The sequence below is a fragment of the Pelodiscus sinensis genome, chromosome 3, assembly GCF_049634645.1.
Source record: "Pelodiscus sinensis isolate JC-2024 chromosome 3, ASM4963464v1, whole genome shotgun sequence".
Classification (NCBI taxonomy): Eukaryota; Metazoa; Chordata; order Testudines; family Trionychidae; genus Pelodiscus; species Pelodiscus sinensis.
Genome location: NC_134713.1, coordinates 79523832 through 79542382, shown reverse-complemented (window position 1 = coordinate 79542382; position 18551 = coordinate 79523832). Strand labels below are relative to the sequence as shown.

The following is an 18551-nucleotide window of genomic DNA, read 5'->3' as shown; positions in this document are numbered from 1 at the left end:
GGTCAAGTTGAGAGTCCAGTACCACCCCTTTATAAGGAACATCCGTACTCCTACCTATTTTTTCCGCCACTGCCTCCTATCCTTCTTCCACCAATGGTCAGCAATCACTTCCGACAAGAAGGTGCTAGAAGTTGTAAGAGTAGGGTACTGCATCCCTTTTACCAATTTCCCTTCCACCCACCCTACCTCCCTGTCTCTCTTCAGGGACCCATCTCACGAGAACGTTCTACTCCATGAGATCGACCATCTCCTCCATCTGGTGGCCATAGAAACAGTACCTCAACATCACAGGAACAGAAGTTTCTACTCCCATTATTTCCTCACAACAAAGAAATCGGGAGGTTGGAGACCAATTCTCAATCTCAGGAAACTCAACCATTACATTTGAAGGGAATGCTTCAAGATGGTGACCTTAGCCACCATAATACCAGCCCTAAACGAAGGGGACTGGCTATCCACTCTTGACCTCCGGGACGCATATTTTCACGTATCTATGCATCCCGCGCATCGCAAGTATCTCCGGTTCGCACTGGGCTCAGTACACCTCCAGTGCTACCTTTTGGACTGTCCATGGCCCCAAGGGTCTTTTCAGAACTCATTGCAGTAGTGGTAGCTCACCTCCACGAGTGAGGTGTAGCTATATTCCCTTACCTTGACAAATGCTTCGTCAGAGCACCTATCTGCCAGGAGGCCCTCGAAGCACTTTCTCAGGCTATGTCCTTATTCCAGAAGCTAGGACTCCAAATCAGCCTAACCAAATGCAAACTCCAATCAGCACAGTTTATAGGGGCTTACTTTGACTGCATCCAGGCATCAGACTCCCTTCTGTAACACTGATTCCAAACCATCAAACACCTTATCAAAGTGTTGCAGACCAGTCCACAAATTCCAGCAAGAACTTGCCTACAGCTTCTAGGCCACATGGCAGCAGCCACATCAGTGGTATTGCACGCCAGGCTACATATGAGACTGATGCAGCAATGGTTAGGATAGTATACAGACTGCACTACACCAATATCAACAAGCTACTGTTGCTTCCAAACAGGATCAGGTGCTCACTAGATTGGTGGGCAGACCAAAAAAGTGTGCTCTGGGGTACCCTTCCACACAGCTCCCCTGACGATAGCTATTACAATGAATGCCTCCCTCCTGGGATGGGAAGCGCATTCGAGGCCCCTCTCAGTCCAGGGTCAATGGCAGGCCCACAAACACTCTCTCCACATCAATGTGTTGGAACTCAGAGCGGTGTGATATGCTTGCCAGAAGTTCCTGCAATGGATATAGGGCAACACAGTACAGATTTTTATGGACAACCATGCCACAATGTACTACATAAACAGGCAGAGAAGAGCTTGGTCCTTCCTCCTGTGCAGGGAAGCAACACTCCTATGGTCACTGTGTATACACCACAATGTCTGCATACAAGCTGCTTACCTGCCAGGCAAGAACAATATCATGATGGACACCCTCAGCAGGAACTTCCCTTCCAACCATGAATGGGAGTTGGACAACGGCGTACTCCACAAGATTTTCGCACTCTGGGGATTCTCACGGATCGATTTGTTTGCAACCTTTGCGAACAAAAAGTGTCCACAGTACAGTTCTTGTGCGAGCATTGGACTACGCTCTCTGGGGGACGCTTTTACAATGTCTTGTCTATGCCATCCCGCCAACACTACTCAACTACCAAGTTGTCAACAAAATAAGAGCAGGGAGAACACCAGTAATCCTTATTACCCCAGCTTGGCCTCGCCAGACATGGTATACTTACCTACTTTGCATGTCTCTAAGGCCTCCATTGCACTTTCCAATACTCCCTTGTCTCCTCACTCAGCAAAAAGGGCTCATCTGTCATCCACCTCCCTACATCCTTCGTCTCCGAGCGTGGCTCCTCACTGGTTCTCATGAATAGAAGCATCATTCACTTAAGAGGTCAAGCAGATCCTAATAAGTAGTCGCAGAGTTTAAACGAGAAAGAACTGGAGCTGTCACTGGAGCTGTTTGTGGACTCAGAAAGATGCTTCATTACTCTACGTAAGTTCACATTTTGTAAGATTATCTTTCAACCATAAGGTCTGGAAGTTTGTTTTTAATTAACAGCTTAAATTCTGCAAAAGCTGCAGGCCCCTATACTTGATGAATGTTTCAAGCTCTGCACCAGTTATATTAATCTCAGACCATGCTGTTTAGAATTTGACTCTTGAAAGCTATGGGAGACTTCATCTGGGGGAATTCACATGAGAGTTTCAGAGTGGGTAGCTGTGTTGGTCTCTAATGGAAGAAACTTAAAAATAACAAATAGTCTTACAGCACCTTGGAGACTAACAAAAATGTAGATGGTATCATGAGCTTCCGTGGGCACAATCTACTTCTTCAGATGAATGGAGTTAAGGGGTCCAGTCTGCTATTTATTTGGAAACTGGACCCCTTAACTCCATTCATCTGAAGAAGTGAGTGTGCCCACAAAAGCTCATGATACCATCTACATTTTTGTTAGTCTCTAAGGTGCTGCAAGACTATTTGTTATTTTTATGAGGGTGAGAGTTAGGCCTAAATCCTTGGCTATGATTGAGGAACACATGGTGCAACTCGGGATTGTGGCTGGGGAGGAGGTATTGTGTAAAAATTGGTATTTGTGCTCCCTTAGTCCTGTGCCAGCTGTGTGCTGGATGGTCCTCTTGAATTGCTCAGAGTAGCCAATGGCTCCAAGAAGCTAGTTCATTAGCCACAGGTAAAATGCATTTAGAGAAGCCTGGGCAGGCCCCTTACAGGCACCAGGTAGTAGGAGTGGTCTGAGAACCTCTATCTCAGTTTCATGAGACCAGTGGATTCTCCCAGGGTATATCTTCACAGCAAAGTTATTTCGGGATACCACAGGTATCCTGAAATAACTACCCCATGTCTTTTGAACGTGTCCACCGTATTTCGCTGTCCCTGTAAACCTCATTGTATGAGGAGTACGGGATAGCTCAAAACAGCGCTGTATTTCGAAATTTGATGCTGTGTAGACAGCACCAAATGCCGAAATAAGTGATTTCAAAATAGACTCGAAATAAGCTACACAATTTGCATAGCACAAATTGCGCATCTTATTTTCAGTTTCGGGTGCTGTGTAGGTGCACCCCCAGTGATCTACTATGGCCACAATGCCAGCTTCAGAGCTAGAATCTGTCATCAGTACAATGAAAAGCAGGCATATCGCTCTCAAGTTTGGGCTCCACAGTACCTGTTGCCAAAACATTTGGTGCAATTTAATGCTAATTTTTAGCTAAGTGGTGCTCAAAATGTTCCTGTTGCCCCCTTTTACCAGTAATGGAATCTGCTTGTGCCCACTCCCCCCACCTCAATTACTGTACAGTTGGCTCAGCAAAGGAGCTTAGGCTGAAGCTTCAGCTTGGGGCATAATTGCAAATTGTGGAGAAGCTCTGGCCAGAGGCAAATGAGGACAGAGCAAAAGTCGGTGTGGAGCTGAGACTAGAGCTGGGCTGAGGGTGAAGCAGAGAGCAGAGTTGCAGCTTGAGGGTTGGAACTGCAACTCGGGGGGGTGGAATGGAGCGGGGTCTGGAGCAGTGCTGCGTTTGAGGGCAGAACAGGAATAGGGATGCTCCTTCCCTGCTTCCCAGGGTCTGGCCTGGGCCTCCTAGTGTGACCTCCCTAATGTTCCTCCGTGCCCCGCCTCCCCCTCCCCGGTTTGGGGACCACTGACTTATCTCTTTTCTAATGAAAGCTGATAAAAGCAAATAGATCAAGATTTCAAGACTTGTGAAAGAGATGTAGTAGCATTATTTAGAAAAGAAAATTATTTTTTGAGTGAGAGTAGCTAAATACAATGGCAAATGAAATGCATGAGCATTAGAGCTGTCCAAAACGGGATTTCTGGTTTGTGGGAAACTTAGATATTTTAAAATAGGTTTTCTTCAGATTCAGACCAAATTTGAATTTTTGGAAAATCCTTTGACATGGAAACTGAAAAACTCATCCCCGAACTTTTGTTTCAGAAACACCAATACATGGTGTTTCTGAAACAAAGTGGCCCTTTGGGGACTCTGGCACCTGTTGAGTGAAACTGAGATAATTTGTCACTTTCACCACTGCCTGCTACTGAATAGCCTTTGAAAAACTGACAAGAATCGTATCAATTTCATTCAGTAGCTGACATGATCTGTACTCCTGGATAGTAATCTCAGGGCTTCCAGACTCCGGGGCCAGTTAGCTCTTCACCCTGCACACCTTTCACAGAAGATTACTCACTAGTTTGTGGGTGTAGGTGAGCATAGACACAGGCAATCAGAATGGCAGGGCTGCTTCAGAGCGGTAAGCCTACCTAACAACTTTCAGGCTCTCAGCTTCACATCTGGAAGCTCCCAAGAGCCCTAGGATCTCCTGGTTCCATGGTAGGGAGCCTAGAAGCTATGTGAGCCCCTGCCTGTGGTTCATCAAGTGTCTGTCAAACCTAGTATGTTTTTACAAAACATTTTGGAATCAACAAATTGGTGTTTTCCAAGAAAACTCTGTTTTGTCAGAAAATTCCCAACCCATTCTAGCTAGAGCTAATAAGTCTCAAAGCAATTAGTTCCATAAAGGCCCATGTATGTTGTCAGCAGTTAGACTAATAATTACTTTAGCTGAGGAATAACTTAAACTTTGTGTTACTGAAATAGAAAAATGCGCTAGTCTGTAGATTTCATATGATTTCCCTACTGGCAAGCAGTAGTTTAAATCTTAATTCATTTGGAATTTTACATCTGAGTATGAAGGAGGATGTGAAAAGCATTTAAAGAAGTGAACTTTTGTGTGAGAAAAGTTTGATTTATAAAACAGTATTTTTGACTGAGAAATTGTGTTCATTGATAAATAGTTGCAGTTGAAATAAATGTACCATTAAGTTTCATTACTAATAATAGTATTGAGTGCTTTTATGTTTAGTTAACAATCTACATAATTTGTGACGAAAATGTAAAGCTTTTTAAATTGGATAATAATGGAGTCTCTTCTTTCTTTTTTAAGAGTAGCTTAGGTTACCCTGTTGGGATTTTTCTTTATATAACATCACTGTGTGGAGAACATAATTTTGTCATTCAAGATAGTTTTTCCATTTTATTTTTTAACTTTATTTTTATTGACCAAGTCCTATAAAACAGTGTGCATGGATGGCCATTTCTGCAAAACTGACTTAAAATGAGTACACTCTTATTTTCATTTTAAAGGCTGCAGTTTAATTTTGGCTATGTTTAATAAACATCAACTTAATTTATTGCATTAATCTGAAAAACACATGTTTCCTAGAAATATTTCTTTGGACCTAGTTTCAATGATAACTTGTTTTTTTCTTTTGTTTAAAGGCTTATTAAGTGTTTGGATAAATGAAGCAGTGCATAACAACATATCAACCGTATATGAATATTATCCTAATGTGCATGCAAACAAAATAGTTACTATGAAAGCTTAGATAACCAAGCACACCAGCTCTAAGGTTCCATCTCCTCAGGCACTACCTCTCATGGGTAGAGACCCACATCTTTTTCCCAAATGAGGTATTTTCATAGGTTGCACAAGTCTACACAGTGTACTCTCAGCAAGCTAGGCTGCCTGAACAGGGCAGCATCTGCACTTTGCGCTCTGTCTGTCTCTCTTTTTCTTCAGACACTTTAAACAGCATAATTGACTGCAGTTATAAGTTATCCAAGGTTATGGATACAACAGTATTTCAGGCAAACATGGGATTAAGTTAAACCATAGTGAATTATGTTTAATACCTTTGGGGTGCATTGTATTGAAAATGCATGTTTGTGTACTACTGTATGGAACTTGTTTAAAAGGAAGAATTAATGTGAGATAATATGAACTTCAAAAGTCTATGCTGAATAACGTCCTAGACATGACTGATCTTTGGGACAATATGTATGAAGTAGAATTACTGAGGAGCAGGGGATTGCAAACCCCCACCTAAAGAGATAGCTTTTGAAGCTGTGAATCACCTATTACAGGGGAGAGTTCAGAAACCTAGTCTGGATTGTCCAGTAACCAACAGATAAAGAAAGGACTTCTGAATAAATAGCCTGAGTTTGAGATGACTAAGTGGCTTTCTTCTAATGCAACAAATGGACAGCATCTCTGGTCCACAGAAGGCCCCAGTCTTAAAGGCAGCATTGGAAGGAGTGAAATCGACTATGAACCCTTGAGGAGATGGTGGGAAAGGAGTGTGATCTCTGATCTTAGCATGCATGTAGGATTTTGTGGTTTTTTTTAATGTTTTCTCTCTAGTGCTTTTATCTTAAGAATAAAATTTACTTGTTTAGAAAGAACTGTGTGGTAGCTTATACATTTTGGCTGTTATTGTGGTTAGTCTCTGAAGACAAAAAGCAGGTAGGGTTGTTTAGACAAATCTCTTTTTCTGGGAATAATACAGTAAAGGTAAGGAACTATTCAGCCTAGAAAGGGTTTTTTCTGTGGTTACATGTTCATAACAGTTTCAGTTCAGAACAAGCACTCCCATGAATGGGTTAGTTTTTCTGGTATATCGTTTGGGCCTTTAATCTTCAGAACCTGGAAACAGGAAGTAGACAATAGTCCTTTCTTCGGGGAGTATGTAATCATAGAACTGGAAGGGACCTCCAGAGATCATCAAGTTCAATCCCTTGTACTTACAGCAGGACCAAACACCAACTAGACCACACCCTAACAAGCATTTGTGTAACCTGCTCTTTAAAAATCTCCAATGATGGAGATTCCACAACCTCTGTAGGAGATTTACTCCAGTGCAGTGGCCCCCAACATGGACCGCATTTGTGTGTGCCCGCCAAGTGCTTGGGGCTGACCCTGCCTCCGGTGCGTGGCGCATGCGCAGTGCTGGCCCCAGGCGCGCTGTGCATATGCGGCGCCAGCCCTGGATGCATGGGGAGTGTCGGCCCCGGGCGTGCAGCGAATTGGCCACATGGGGAGCGCCGGTCCTGGGCACGCGGCGAATTGGCCGCCCTAGCCCTGGCACATGGCAAATTGGCTGCCCCGCGCCCAGGCGCGCAGCTATGGGGGGTGCCGGCTCTGGGCGCACAGCTATGGGGGGGTGCTGGCCCTGTGTGCGTGGCTCTGGAGGGTGCCGGCCTCAGGCTTGCAGCGAATGGGTGGCCCCGCCTGTGGCCACGTGGCGCATAGGGTTGCTGGCCCCAGGCACGTGGCTCATGGGGGTGTGGCGTAGTTTAGACACACCCTTACAGTTTGGAAGTTTTTCCTAATGCCCAACCTAAATCTTCCTTACTGTAATTTGAGCCGATTGCTTCTTCTCCTATCCTCAGAGGTTAAGAAAAACAAATTTTTCTTCCGCTTCCTGGTGGTAACCTTTTAGATGCTTGAAAGCTGTTATCATATCCCCTCTCAGTCTTCTCTTTTCTAGACCAAATAAACCCAATTCTTTAACTCTTCTGTCATAGTTCATGTTTTCTAGACTTTTAATTATTTTTGTTGCTCTTCTCTGGACTTTCTCCAATTTCTCTACATCTTTGTTGAAATGTGGCGCCCAGAACTAGAAAAAATACTCCAGTTGAGGTCTAATCAGTGCAGAGTATAGTGGAAGAATGACTTCTCGTGTCTGTCTTACAACACTTTTCCTAACGCATCCTAGAATAATGTTTGCTTTTTTTTTCTCTCAATATATTACACCCGTTGATTCATATTTAGCTTGTGGGCCACTATGATCCCTAGATCCCTTTCCACAATACTCCTTCATAGGCAGTCATTTCCCATTTTGTATGTGTGTAATATGGATTTCTTCCTAAGTCAAGCACTTTGCATTTGTCCCTATTGAATTTAGAAAATGTATAACTTTTATACAGCAAAAAGGTTCAATAATATTGTTTTACAGATCTATCAAGTGAAAAGAATTGAATGTATTTTACCACTTTCTAAATTCCAGGTCAGCCACAACCACATATATGAGCAGCATCCCCCATTATGTATATCCTGTTAATAATTAACTTTACCCTAAAATGGAGAGTAGTGAGTTTTTCCACTTAAAATATTTATTGCGTCCTTTTATTTTCCATAAAATTTGTAGTTAAGATTCCTTACTTTATATTTCCAGTGCTATGGTGGCACTGTTTAATGCTAAGCTCATTATCATAGAATCCTAGGGCTATAAGAGACCCAAAGCAGGACCAACCCTAATGTCCAATTATGCATGAATCGGACATTAAACACATCCTCTTCTTTTTTTTAAAAGATATTCATACAGTTTTTCTAGAATGGGCAGAATTAAATATAAATGAATATATCAAATGGACTCTCTATACCAATCTATAAATTCAATACAAAAGCATCAGTATGGGGAGGTACCCATGTACAGGGTATATCTAGGACATTTCTGCAGGAAGCATTTCCTGGTTCTCAGAACAAATGCCCTGGGTCTCATTTACAGACCAGTGGAAAAGCTGGCTCAGTGAGGAGTGGTAAAGGTGATTGGGTCAGAGAGCGTATACTACAGTGGGGACAGAGTCCATGACGTAGGGCTCCTAGACACTACAAAGATACAAATAAGGACGTCAACATATAGATGATTACATGATTAACCAATAAACTTAGATTTATCGACTAATCGTGTCAACTACCTGCATTCCCCACTTTGCTGCCTCTGTATCTTAAAAACCAGCTCCTCATGCATATCAGCTCCCGCTAGCCCCCTCACCCTCCATGCTGCTGCCTCTCTATCATAGACAGCAGTGCAGAGGTGGGAGGGGGCACCAGCTCCCGCCTCCTCCCTCATTGCTGCCTCTGATGGAGAGGTAGCAGCACAGGGTGGCAGGAGGCTGCCTGAGATTGGGTCTGGGAGCACACTGGCTGCCGGTCCCGCCCCCAGAGACTATCGAATAGTCCTGTAATTGCTAAAATGTGATGTGGTTAAATGACCAGGACTCGACAAATATTGCAGTGTACTCCCCTATGGTGAGTAGATTGCAACCTGGAATAGCCGGGTTCGGGCAATCTGCTTATGTGCAGATTGCTGGACAGCACGGCTGGCGAGCAGGGCTCGCTGCGGTTCGGCGAGCTCTGTACGTGACCATTTGATTACACATTATCTAACATCCAAAGATATAAATAATAATTAAGGTGAGGGCCAAACTGGCTCCTGGCATTCTTAAAGATGAGTGGAACGACCTTCACCATCTTATGTACTTTGTTTGAACACATTGTGACCAGAGACCCCTCACTGTAAGATTGATAAAATACATGTTGGTTTTATTTATTGCTTTTGAGTATTATCTTGTTGTCATACCATAGGACAGGGGTCAGCAACTAGGGATGTTAAATTTAGTTTAATCGACTAGTTGATGGATTTTCCATCGACTTGTCGATTAGTCAATAAGCAGGGAGCCGCAGTGGGGTTAGCTCCCAGCCCAGGAGCTAACTCAGCTGTGGCTCTGTCTTTTAAAGCAGAGGTGCATCTGGGACTAGGCATGTCATAAATGGAAGCTGCTAAGGAGAATGTGACTTACCAGAAGAGTGGGGAAAGGGTCAAGAAACTGGAGCTATACTTATGAGGGAGTGGGGATTCAGGCAATCAGCCAATAAAAATGTAGGTAGGAATTTCAAATTGAGAAAGAGGGGGGTTTTTCTTTCTCTTCTTGAGATCAGAGCAGTTTCTCCCAGGTATTGAGGGTGATGGGAGATGCTTTCTCTGTCCAAGAATGGACTTCTTGAAATGTGTAAGTAGGGAAAAGTTTAGATAGTCCATCAGGGTTAATTGTTTTCCTTGTTTGCGGGTTTAGAAATCATGTCTGAGCTAGCTAATTGTTTTTCTCTTTCGTAACTAAGAATTACAGCCCAGGGTCTTTCTCCGAGTCTGTGACAATTGTGACTATTGACCACGTAGCCAATTTACTATGCTTGCAACAGTGGTTTTGTTTTGATAATAAGAGTTTTCATGTTATTCTAATTAACTGGTATTGGTTGATTGTTGTGTCCTTAGGATTAAGTGCCTAGGACAGTGGTCACCAACCAGTAGATCAGGATCTACCAGTAGATCTTGGAGCCTCTGACAGGTGATCCTAACTGGTTTGTCTGGGATGCTATCAGAAACCAGGACTTCAGCTGCCCTTCCCCACACTGCCCTACTGCTTCTGCCCAGAGCCTCAGAGCTGCCCCTGGGAGCCTCCTACTTGTTTTGCAGGATTGGGGAGACAGAGGGCGCTGATATCACTCTGTCCCCCTCTCCTGTACCCCATCTTCACAGAATGAGGAAGGTGGGGCCTCGGTGAAGGAGTGGAGCAGGGGCCAGGCCTTGAAGAAGAGGTGAGGTAGAGGTATTTGGGTTTGAGGTAGATCCTGGACTGACTTAAATCCAAAAAGTGATCTTATGCTTAAAAAGATTGGAGACCACTGGCCTAGATATAAGGGCAGAGTCCATTGTTGTCTATGGATTCCCTCTGTTTTCTCAACTCCAGGCAAAACGGAGGTTGAGGCAGGGGGAGAGCTTTACCTCAGGGGAGAAGATTCCCAAGTGATCTCTCCCTGGAAAAGGGTTTATTTTTGTATTTTCTTGTAATCACTTGGGTGGTGGCAGCACGGAACCAGTCTTGTCTTTTTTGGATCTCAGGGGGAATGAGATTGAATAAGTTTGTGTCTGAGAATAACAGACAGGTTTTGCAGTGTTTATTCTGCTAGCTGGCCCCCCATCTCTAAACACAGTGTGTCAAGTTGGGGGATTGAACTGTGACAAGGCATGAGCTGGGGCTTGCGCCTGGTCCCAGCTACCCCCCTGCCTTCTTTGCACTTAACAAAGTTAATGTTGGAGGGAACGGGTTTTTAAGCCACCTCCCAAGGTGGGGCGGGGAAGGGGCAAGGAGGGACTAGTTGACTATCTGATAAGCTTTTGCTTATAGGATAGTCAACTAGTTGCTTACAAACCTATCAGCTACCTATGGCTCTTGAGACAAATATGCCTCAGTACAGAACCAAATATGGTTCTTCTGTCATTCCCAAAATACATGCAACTTTAATTAAAATGAAAAATTAATTGAAATTTTTAAAATGCATAATTACTCATGTCAAGGTGGTCTATTTCACCTTTAACCAGAAGTGAAAGTAAGGCGGTAAGCCCTGGTAAGAACCAGCTGCGCTGCGGCAAGAGCTGGCTGGGGCACGCTGCTTGTTTAAAGGGCCAGCTGAGAGCACTCTGTAGGGGATGCATATGCACTCCCAGACAGGATAGTTAGAGGGGCTGGTGGCAGCAGGTGCCTCCATCTGGCTGTGGCAGGCCAGCTCTAGCCCCCATCTGACTGCCACAGTCTGTCCCCAGCACTGTGCTCCTGTGGCAGTCCCAGTGGGCCAGCCCAGGTGGCCCCATGACTGCTACAACAGCCCGGCTGCAGTGGCCTGGCTTGGGATCCAGCCACGGCAGCTTGCCAACAAGGCCCCAATTAGAGCCCAACCTGCACCTGGCTGCAGCGTCCTGTCCCTGGGACAGCCCCCGCTGTCCAGTCCTTATCTGGCTGCAGATACTCATTAATCCTCATGGAATGAGATTTAACAGTTAATTCGAACTAAGAGGTTTATCTCGGAATCCCGCTTCTCTGCCGCGTGTAGACGCGGGCAGTTACTTCGGGCTAGTCAGTTTCCAAAATGGCGACTGGCCGGGAATATGCTAATCAAGCACGGGATATTTAAATCCCGCGCTTCATTAGCAATTTCGGTCGCCCTCATTAGCCTCCCTAGTTTGAACAAGGGGGCTAGTGTAGACGTACCCATAGGATTTTAATTTTTTCATATTTCAGAAGGAAACTGAAACACAATGAGTTTCAAAATGTTATGATCAGGTGCTGATTTATGCTTGGTTCATTCCTTGCTGAACTATACTGTAGAACAGAATGTTCAATTGTTAGTTAAATATTCCGCCACTCCCTATTTACAGTAGGAATGTAAAATTCCGTTTAGTCAGTTAAATGCTTAAGCATTATGTTTAACAGGTTAACCACTTAGACGGGGGGTCGGAGGCACTTCCATCTGGGCCCATCATGCCGTGGCCGGGGGGCTGCTTCTGGGTTGGTAAGGAGTTGCTCCAGCCCCTGCTCATAGTGCAGCGGTCACAGCCAAGCCACCAGTTAACTGTAACCAGTAAGCATCACCTGGTAAGGGTGATGCTTACCATTTAACTAGTTAACCATTCACATCCCTAATTGAGAGTTAGTACTTTTTTTAAGTGGAAGGTACCCTGTTTATTGATTATTTAAGCAGATAGAAGTCTGTATATCTAGCATCTGTTACAGTATAACTTTGGTTCCATTTGGAACATCTGGAAACCCAAGTATTTGGATTTTATATTCATGGTAGTTGGCTGAATATTTTTACATCTGTTATTACATCAAAAAGCTGCTAAGTTTGACTTTTTTCTTTCTTTCTAGGTCAGAAGACTTGTCTCCATTTACATGGTATCTTTCCTTATCTCTATGTGCCATACGATGGTTATGGGAAGCCGTCAGAACACTATCTTCGTCAGGTGGCATTCAGCATTGACCGAGCACTCAATGTGGCTCTAGGCAATCCATCTTCTACTGTTCAACATGTGTTCAAAGTGTCATTAGTATCTGGAATGTAAGTATGATTTACGTTATGATAATTTCGTTTATGTAGAAGGGACCAGTGTCCCTAGTTTGGCATTGGGTAGGTCCACTGACTTAGTTTGTCCTTGAACTCACTATTAACTACACATGCTTATATATACATCTAACAATACCCCTTCTTGGGGTCTGGTTTATTAAAATAATATAACTACAGTAAAATAACAGTTTAACGTTAACATACAGTTATGAACACCTCAGGAATGGAAGTTATTTGTAACTCTTAAATGTTTATAACTGAACATTATGTATGGTTCTTTCAAAAGTTTCTGAACTTGGCCTTAATACAGTTTGCAACTTTACTATGCAGAAGAAAAATGCTTTCCTTTTTGTTTAAAGAATTGTACTGTATTTGCTTCCTTTAATCATCTTAATTTAAAGGAAACAAGCACAGAAACAGTTTTCTTAATTTGTTGACATTTAAAAAAAATCCGTTATTGTTTTAGTAGTTTAACACAATACTGTACTGTATTTGCTCTTGGTGGTAGGTGGTTTTGGTTTTGGGGGTTTTTTTGGAGGGGGAGGGGTCTCTGCTGCTGCCTGATTGCATACTTCCAGTTCCAAACGAGAGAAGGGTGTGTGTTAGTGTTTGACCAGTCAATTCAGAACTCTGATGTTCTACTGTAAGTAAAAGCTAGTATTTTCCAAATTCTACAGTTCCTATATGCCTCCTGGTTGTCTCAATAGTTACCTGAACATCCTCTCAATATGTGATGGCAGTCAAAAAAAGGAAGCAGAATTTTGGGAATTGTTAAGAAAGGGATAGAGAATAAGACAGAGAATATCTTATTTCCTCTTTGTAAATCCATGGTATGCCCACATCTTGAATACTGTGTGCAGATGTGGCCACCAAAAGATATCTTGGCATTGGAAAAAGTTTATAAAAGGGTAACAAAAATTATTAGGGGTATGGAAGGACTGCCATATGAGGAGCAATTAATAAGACTGGAATGCCTAAGGGTGGATATGATAGAGATTTGTAAAATCATGACTAGTGTAGAAAGTGAATAAAGAATACACAAACTTGGGATCTCCAAATTAAATTAATAAGTAGCAGGTTTAAAACAAACAAAAGGAACAGAACTTCACACAACACAAATGTTTTGATGCCAGATTTATTGACTGGCCTGAAGATCCTGTGTGTCCTTTCAGAATCAAGTTCATCTGTCTCAAATTTCTCCAACCATTCTTCACTAACATATCCTATTTTCAGAAGAGCCTCTTATGTAATCTAGTAGATATGCTGATACATAAGGTTATGTTTTAGTCATGAGTATTTTTAGTAAAAGTTATGGGCAGGTCACGGGTAATACACAAAAATTCACACCCTGTGACTTGTCCATGACTTGTGTTGTAAATACCCCTGACTATATCTTAGGTGCTCTAGGGGACTCCAGGGACCTAATGTTTATAGGTTTTTTTGGGGGGGGGGGCACTCTGGTGCTGTTGCTTGAGGGGGGAGAAGTGAAATGTGGTCCGGGGCCCCTCTGCTGCTTGGGGAGGAGGGAGGCAGCCCAGGGTGCCACAGATGCTCCAGGGAATGGGGGGGCGGGATAGCTCAGCATACCGTGACTGTTTGGGGAGCACTCAGGAGTGCTGCTGCTCTGGCATATGCCATAGCAAGTTGCCTGGGGCCACTAAGCAGTGGCAAGCGCAGCTGACCATTATCTGGGGGAGCTCTGGGGGCAGCCACATTGATGCTGCAGAAGTCACGTAGATTCTGGAAAATCAGAGTCTGACTTCTGTGACCTCTTAGACAAACTTGCAGTCTTATTGAAAATCACCTCTCGATGTATGTTAGGGTCAAATGGATTTGTCATAGTGCAGATAACATAGTAGGTGAAAGCTGTAACCAGCCCTTGCCCTGCAAGCAAAGACTTTGTTTGAGGACTTAGTCTTCACTACTTGTTAGGCCACTTTCTTCTTTTATAGCTTTTACATATTCATAGTAGGAAGATGTATATTGCTATCTCTAACACTAATACCTACTGGTACATAACTGTCACAGAAAATAAAAACTAATTTAGGTTTTTTGTTTAGTTCAGACTATTGCAAAGGCTAGTACTGTATGCATAGGTAATTACAAATTCAAACCTTCTTCCCTGCATATTAGATGTTACACTATACAGTAAACTTCTGATAATCCGGCACCTTTAGGACCCAGGGGGTGCCGGATTATCAGATATGCCGGACTATCGGAAGGGGAGGCTATGAGGGGTCTGGGGTGGGGTAGGGGGGATGCCCCCCCAGACCCCTCATAGCCCCCCCCCTTCCGATAGTGTGGCTCTGCCCCAGGCGTCCCTGATTCAGCCGCTGCTGGTCAGTTTCAGCAGCGGCTGAATCGGGGACAGCTGCAGCAGAGCAGCTGGAGTGCTGCCGGCTTGATCCGGTAGCGCCGACCCTTGGCGCGGCGAGACCAACCCGGCAGCACCCCAGCTGCTCTTGGGGACGCCTGGGGCAGAGCAGCTGGGGTGCTGCCGGGTTGGTCCCGCAGCGCCGCTCCTCGGCGCTACTGGACCAACCCGGCAGCACCCCAGCTACTCTGCCCCAGATGTCCCCAAGTCAGCTGCTGCTGATACTGATCAGCGGCTGACTCCAGAATGCCCGAGGCAGAGCTGCTCTGCCCCGGGCTTCCTGGAGTCAGCCGCTGGTCAGTTTCAGCAGCAGCTGAATCGGGATGCCTGGGACAGAGCAGCTGGGGCGCTGCCACACCTCGGTGCTGCGGGGACCAACCCGGCAGCACCCCAGCTGCTGTCCCAGGTTTACCCAAGTCAGCTGCTGCTGAAACTGATCAGGGGTGATTCCAGGAAACCGGGGCAGAGCAGCTGTTCCTCGGGCTTCCTGGAGTCAGCCGCTGGTCAGTTTCAGCAGCGGCTGAATCGGGGACAGCTGGGGTGCTGCTGGGTTGGTCCCGCAGCCCCGAGGGGCAGCGCTACGGGACCTACCCGGCAGCACTCCAGCTGCTCTGCCTCCAGCTTCCCCGATTCAGCTGCTGGTCAATTTTAGCAGCGGCTGAATCGGGGAAGCTGGGAGCAGAGCAGCTCCAATGGTCTGGCTGCCCGGAACACTTCCGGGTTCCTGATGGTGCCGGACTATCAGGAGTGCTGGACCATCAGATGACAGACCAATGGAGTTTACTGTATATACAAAAGCTTACAAATGGAGAAGTCTTGCATTAGGAATTTTCGTACATTTAAATATACCCCCCCACTAAGCAGCACCGGCTGTATGTACATGATCTACCACTACTGATGCAGAATCTTCAGTGAGAAACTGATCTGATCAACAAAATTCAATTGAAAATGTAAAAAAACCCTATTATAATAATTTGTGAGATATTTTGACAAATAACTGTAAGCTATGTGAAAACATTTCAAGTTAGTATAATGAAAAATGTTGATTATTTGGTAGCGTTGACCAATAAACACCCACTTAAAATGTTGAAATTAATGTAAAAAGGAAGCCATAGTCATGTTGCATTTTTTCTGGAACTGTGCAAAAAATTACTCTCTCTCTCTCTCTCCTGCCAGGGTGGGGGGCAGAGGCTGTACAGCTGGCTAGGGCTTATGAGCAGCCAGGTGCTGCTGCCATCCAGCAAGCCCATCAGGGAGCTGTGCTCATCCGGAGGCCTTGAGGGAGAGTTTCAGTCAAGGCTAGCCATGAGACTCTTCCCCCAGGCCTCCTCACAAGGGGCCTCTGCATTACTCGGTGTGCCTTTCCTCCCACACTCCTCCCTTCCCATCCTACTCTCCTCTCCATCAGATAAAATAAACCGTACTTTATGTTTGAAACAATAAGCTTAGTAATTTTTATTTCAGTCATATATAATTGGGGAGGGACTGGTGAAAGAACCTGGTAGGGGAGAGGAGGAAGAGTTCAAGGATGGGGCTGAGAGTGGCGCTTACCTCAGGTATGTCAGGACACCTCGGCTTCCCAAGAGGTCCCACTGCCTCATGTGCACAACCCTTGGTGGCCCTGGGGGGTGCTAGGAGGAGAAGCTGGGGGGCAGGATGGGTGCGGGTGCTAGAGGGAGTTGGAAGGAAGTGGGTGCTGGAGGGACTTGTGGGAGCAGAAGGAAGGGGGTAGCTGGTGGACTGACCAGGCTCTCCATCATGGTGGTGATCTTGGAGCACATGGCCTCATTCTGGTGGAACAGCTGTTCCCAGATCGTCCGCCTTAGCTCCTGGTAAGCCCTGCGCTCCTGGCAATCCTCCTCAAAGTTCCTGTTCAAGGAAGGGAGGCACTTGAGGTGTTCCCACACTTTTGCCTGTGGCTCTCGCAGGGTTGGCACAGGAGGTGTTGGATGTGCCTTGCTCGCAGCTGGGCCAGCTGTGAAGACAAGTGAGAAGGGTAGTCATCCCCAGGGCTCGCCAACCACACGGTTCTGCGTTCTGCGCATGCGCAGATCATTCTGGCCCACGAAAGCTCATCATCTAATAAACCATCTTGTTAGTCTTTAAAGTGCTACATTGTCCTGCATTTTGCTTCAACTACCCCAGACTAAAACGGCTACATTTCTATCACTATTCTAAATAGATTTAGATTGTGACTAAAACACCAGAAATGTGTAATGCCCAACATATATACTAGAGAGGAGAAAAGTAAACACAAACTAGAAAAAGGGAATTTAAGTGTAAATATTGCTACAATATAATTGGTAATCTTTTGTTTGTTTTATTGCTCTCCAGGCCTTTTTATGGTTATCATGAAAAGGAGAAAGAGTTTATGAAGATCTATCTTTACAATCCTGCAATGGTGAAAAGGTAAGGCAATAGTAAATTAGAACTCTCAACAGCTTTCATTATAGCATATAAACAAAAAAGGGAAGTGAGATGTACAGGCAGTCTCCGAGTTACGCGGATCCGACTTATGTCGGATCCGCAGTTACGAACGGGGCTTTTCTCACCCCGGAGGACGGGAGCGGCGGGACGCCCAGATGCCCTGCGGTCCCGCCACCCGCATCCTCCGGGGTGAGAAAAGCTGCTCCGCGTCTCCCTGGTCTGCTGGGGGGAGGGCTCCCCCCAGCAAACCAGGGAGACGGGGAGCAAAGCCGTGGAGGACCCAGGCGGCGGGACCGCGGCGCATCTCGGTCCCGCCTCCCGCGTCTCCCTGGTCTGCTGGGGGGCGGGGGGCAGCTAGTGCGCCCCCCCTCCCCCCCACCCAGCAGACCAGGCTTTTCTCCGGATGCCTGTGGTAGAGCAGCTGAGGCGCTGCCGGTTGGTCCCACAGCGCCGCTCTGGGCGCTACTGGACCAACCCGGCAGTACCCCAGCTGCTCTGTCCCAGGCGTCCTGATTCAGCCGCTGCTGGTCAGTTTCAGCAGCGGCTGAATCAGGATGCCTGGGGCAGAGCACCCCAGCTGCTCTGCCCCAGGCGTCCCAAAGTCAGCCGCTGCTGAAACTGACCAGCGGCTGACTACAGGAAGCCTGAGGCAGAGTTGCTCTGCCCCGGGCTTCCTGGAATCAGCCGCTGATCAGTTTCAGCAGCAGCTGACTTGGGGACGCCTGGGGTTCTTAAGTTGAATCTGTATGTAAGTCGGAACTGGCGTCCAGATTCAGCCTGTTGAAACTGATAAGCGGCTGATTCCAGGAAGCCCGGGGCAGAGCAACTCTGCCTCGGGCTTCCTGTAGTCAGCCGCTGGTCAGTTTCAGCAGCGGCTGAATCTGGACGCCAGTTCCAACTTACATACAGATTCAACTTAAGAACAAACCTACAGTCCCTATCTTGTACGTAACCTGGGGACTGCCTGTGTTTTCATTTGGAAGATGCATGTGAATTTAAGCCAATGATAATGTTACTAATTATTATCCCAGTTCAGCAAAATATGTGAGCCTATATCTAATTTTAAGCACAGAAGTAGTCTTAAAGAATAGTTTATGCAACAGAAATAAAACAAGAAATGTTAGCTGCAATTAATTGTCTAGGCAGACTTAAAAACATCTAGTCA

The 18551-nt window shown here is 45.5% G+C and overlaps 1 protein-coding gene across 2 annotated transcripts in view; it reads left to right on the top strand.

The window, feature by feature from the left end:
• Window positions 1-18551, top strand: part of REV3L (REV3 like, DNA directed polymerase zeta catalytic subunit) — a 222351-nt gene that overhangs the window by 79179 nt on the left and 124621 nt on the right. The window contains exons 1-3 of one of the 2 annotated variants that reach the window (XM_025184747.2): window positions 11505-12033; window positions 12390-12579; window positions 17294-17368. In XM_025184747.2, coding sequence (XP_025040532.2) covers window positions 12003-12033; window positions 12390-12579; window positions 17294-17368 — 296 coding nt within the window. In that variant the 5' untranslated portion in view covers window positions 11505-12002. Of the gene's footprint in view, window positions 1-11504; window positions 12034-12389; window positions 12580-17293; window positions 17369-18551 lie in introns of those variants that run through there. The other variant, XM_075923987.1, reaches the window with a different exon arrangement.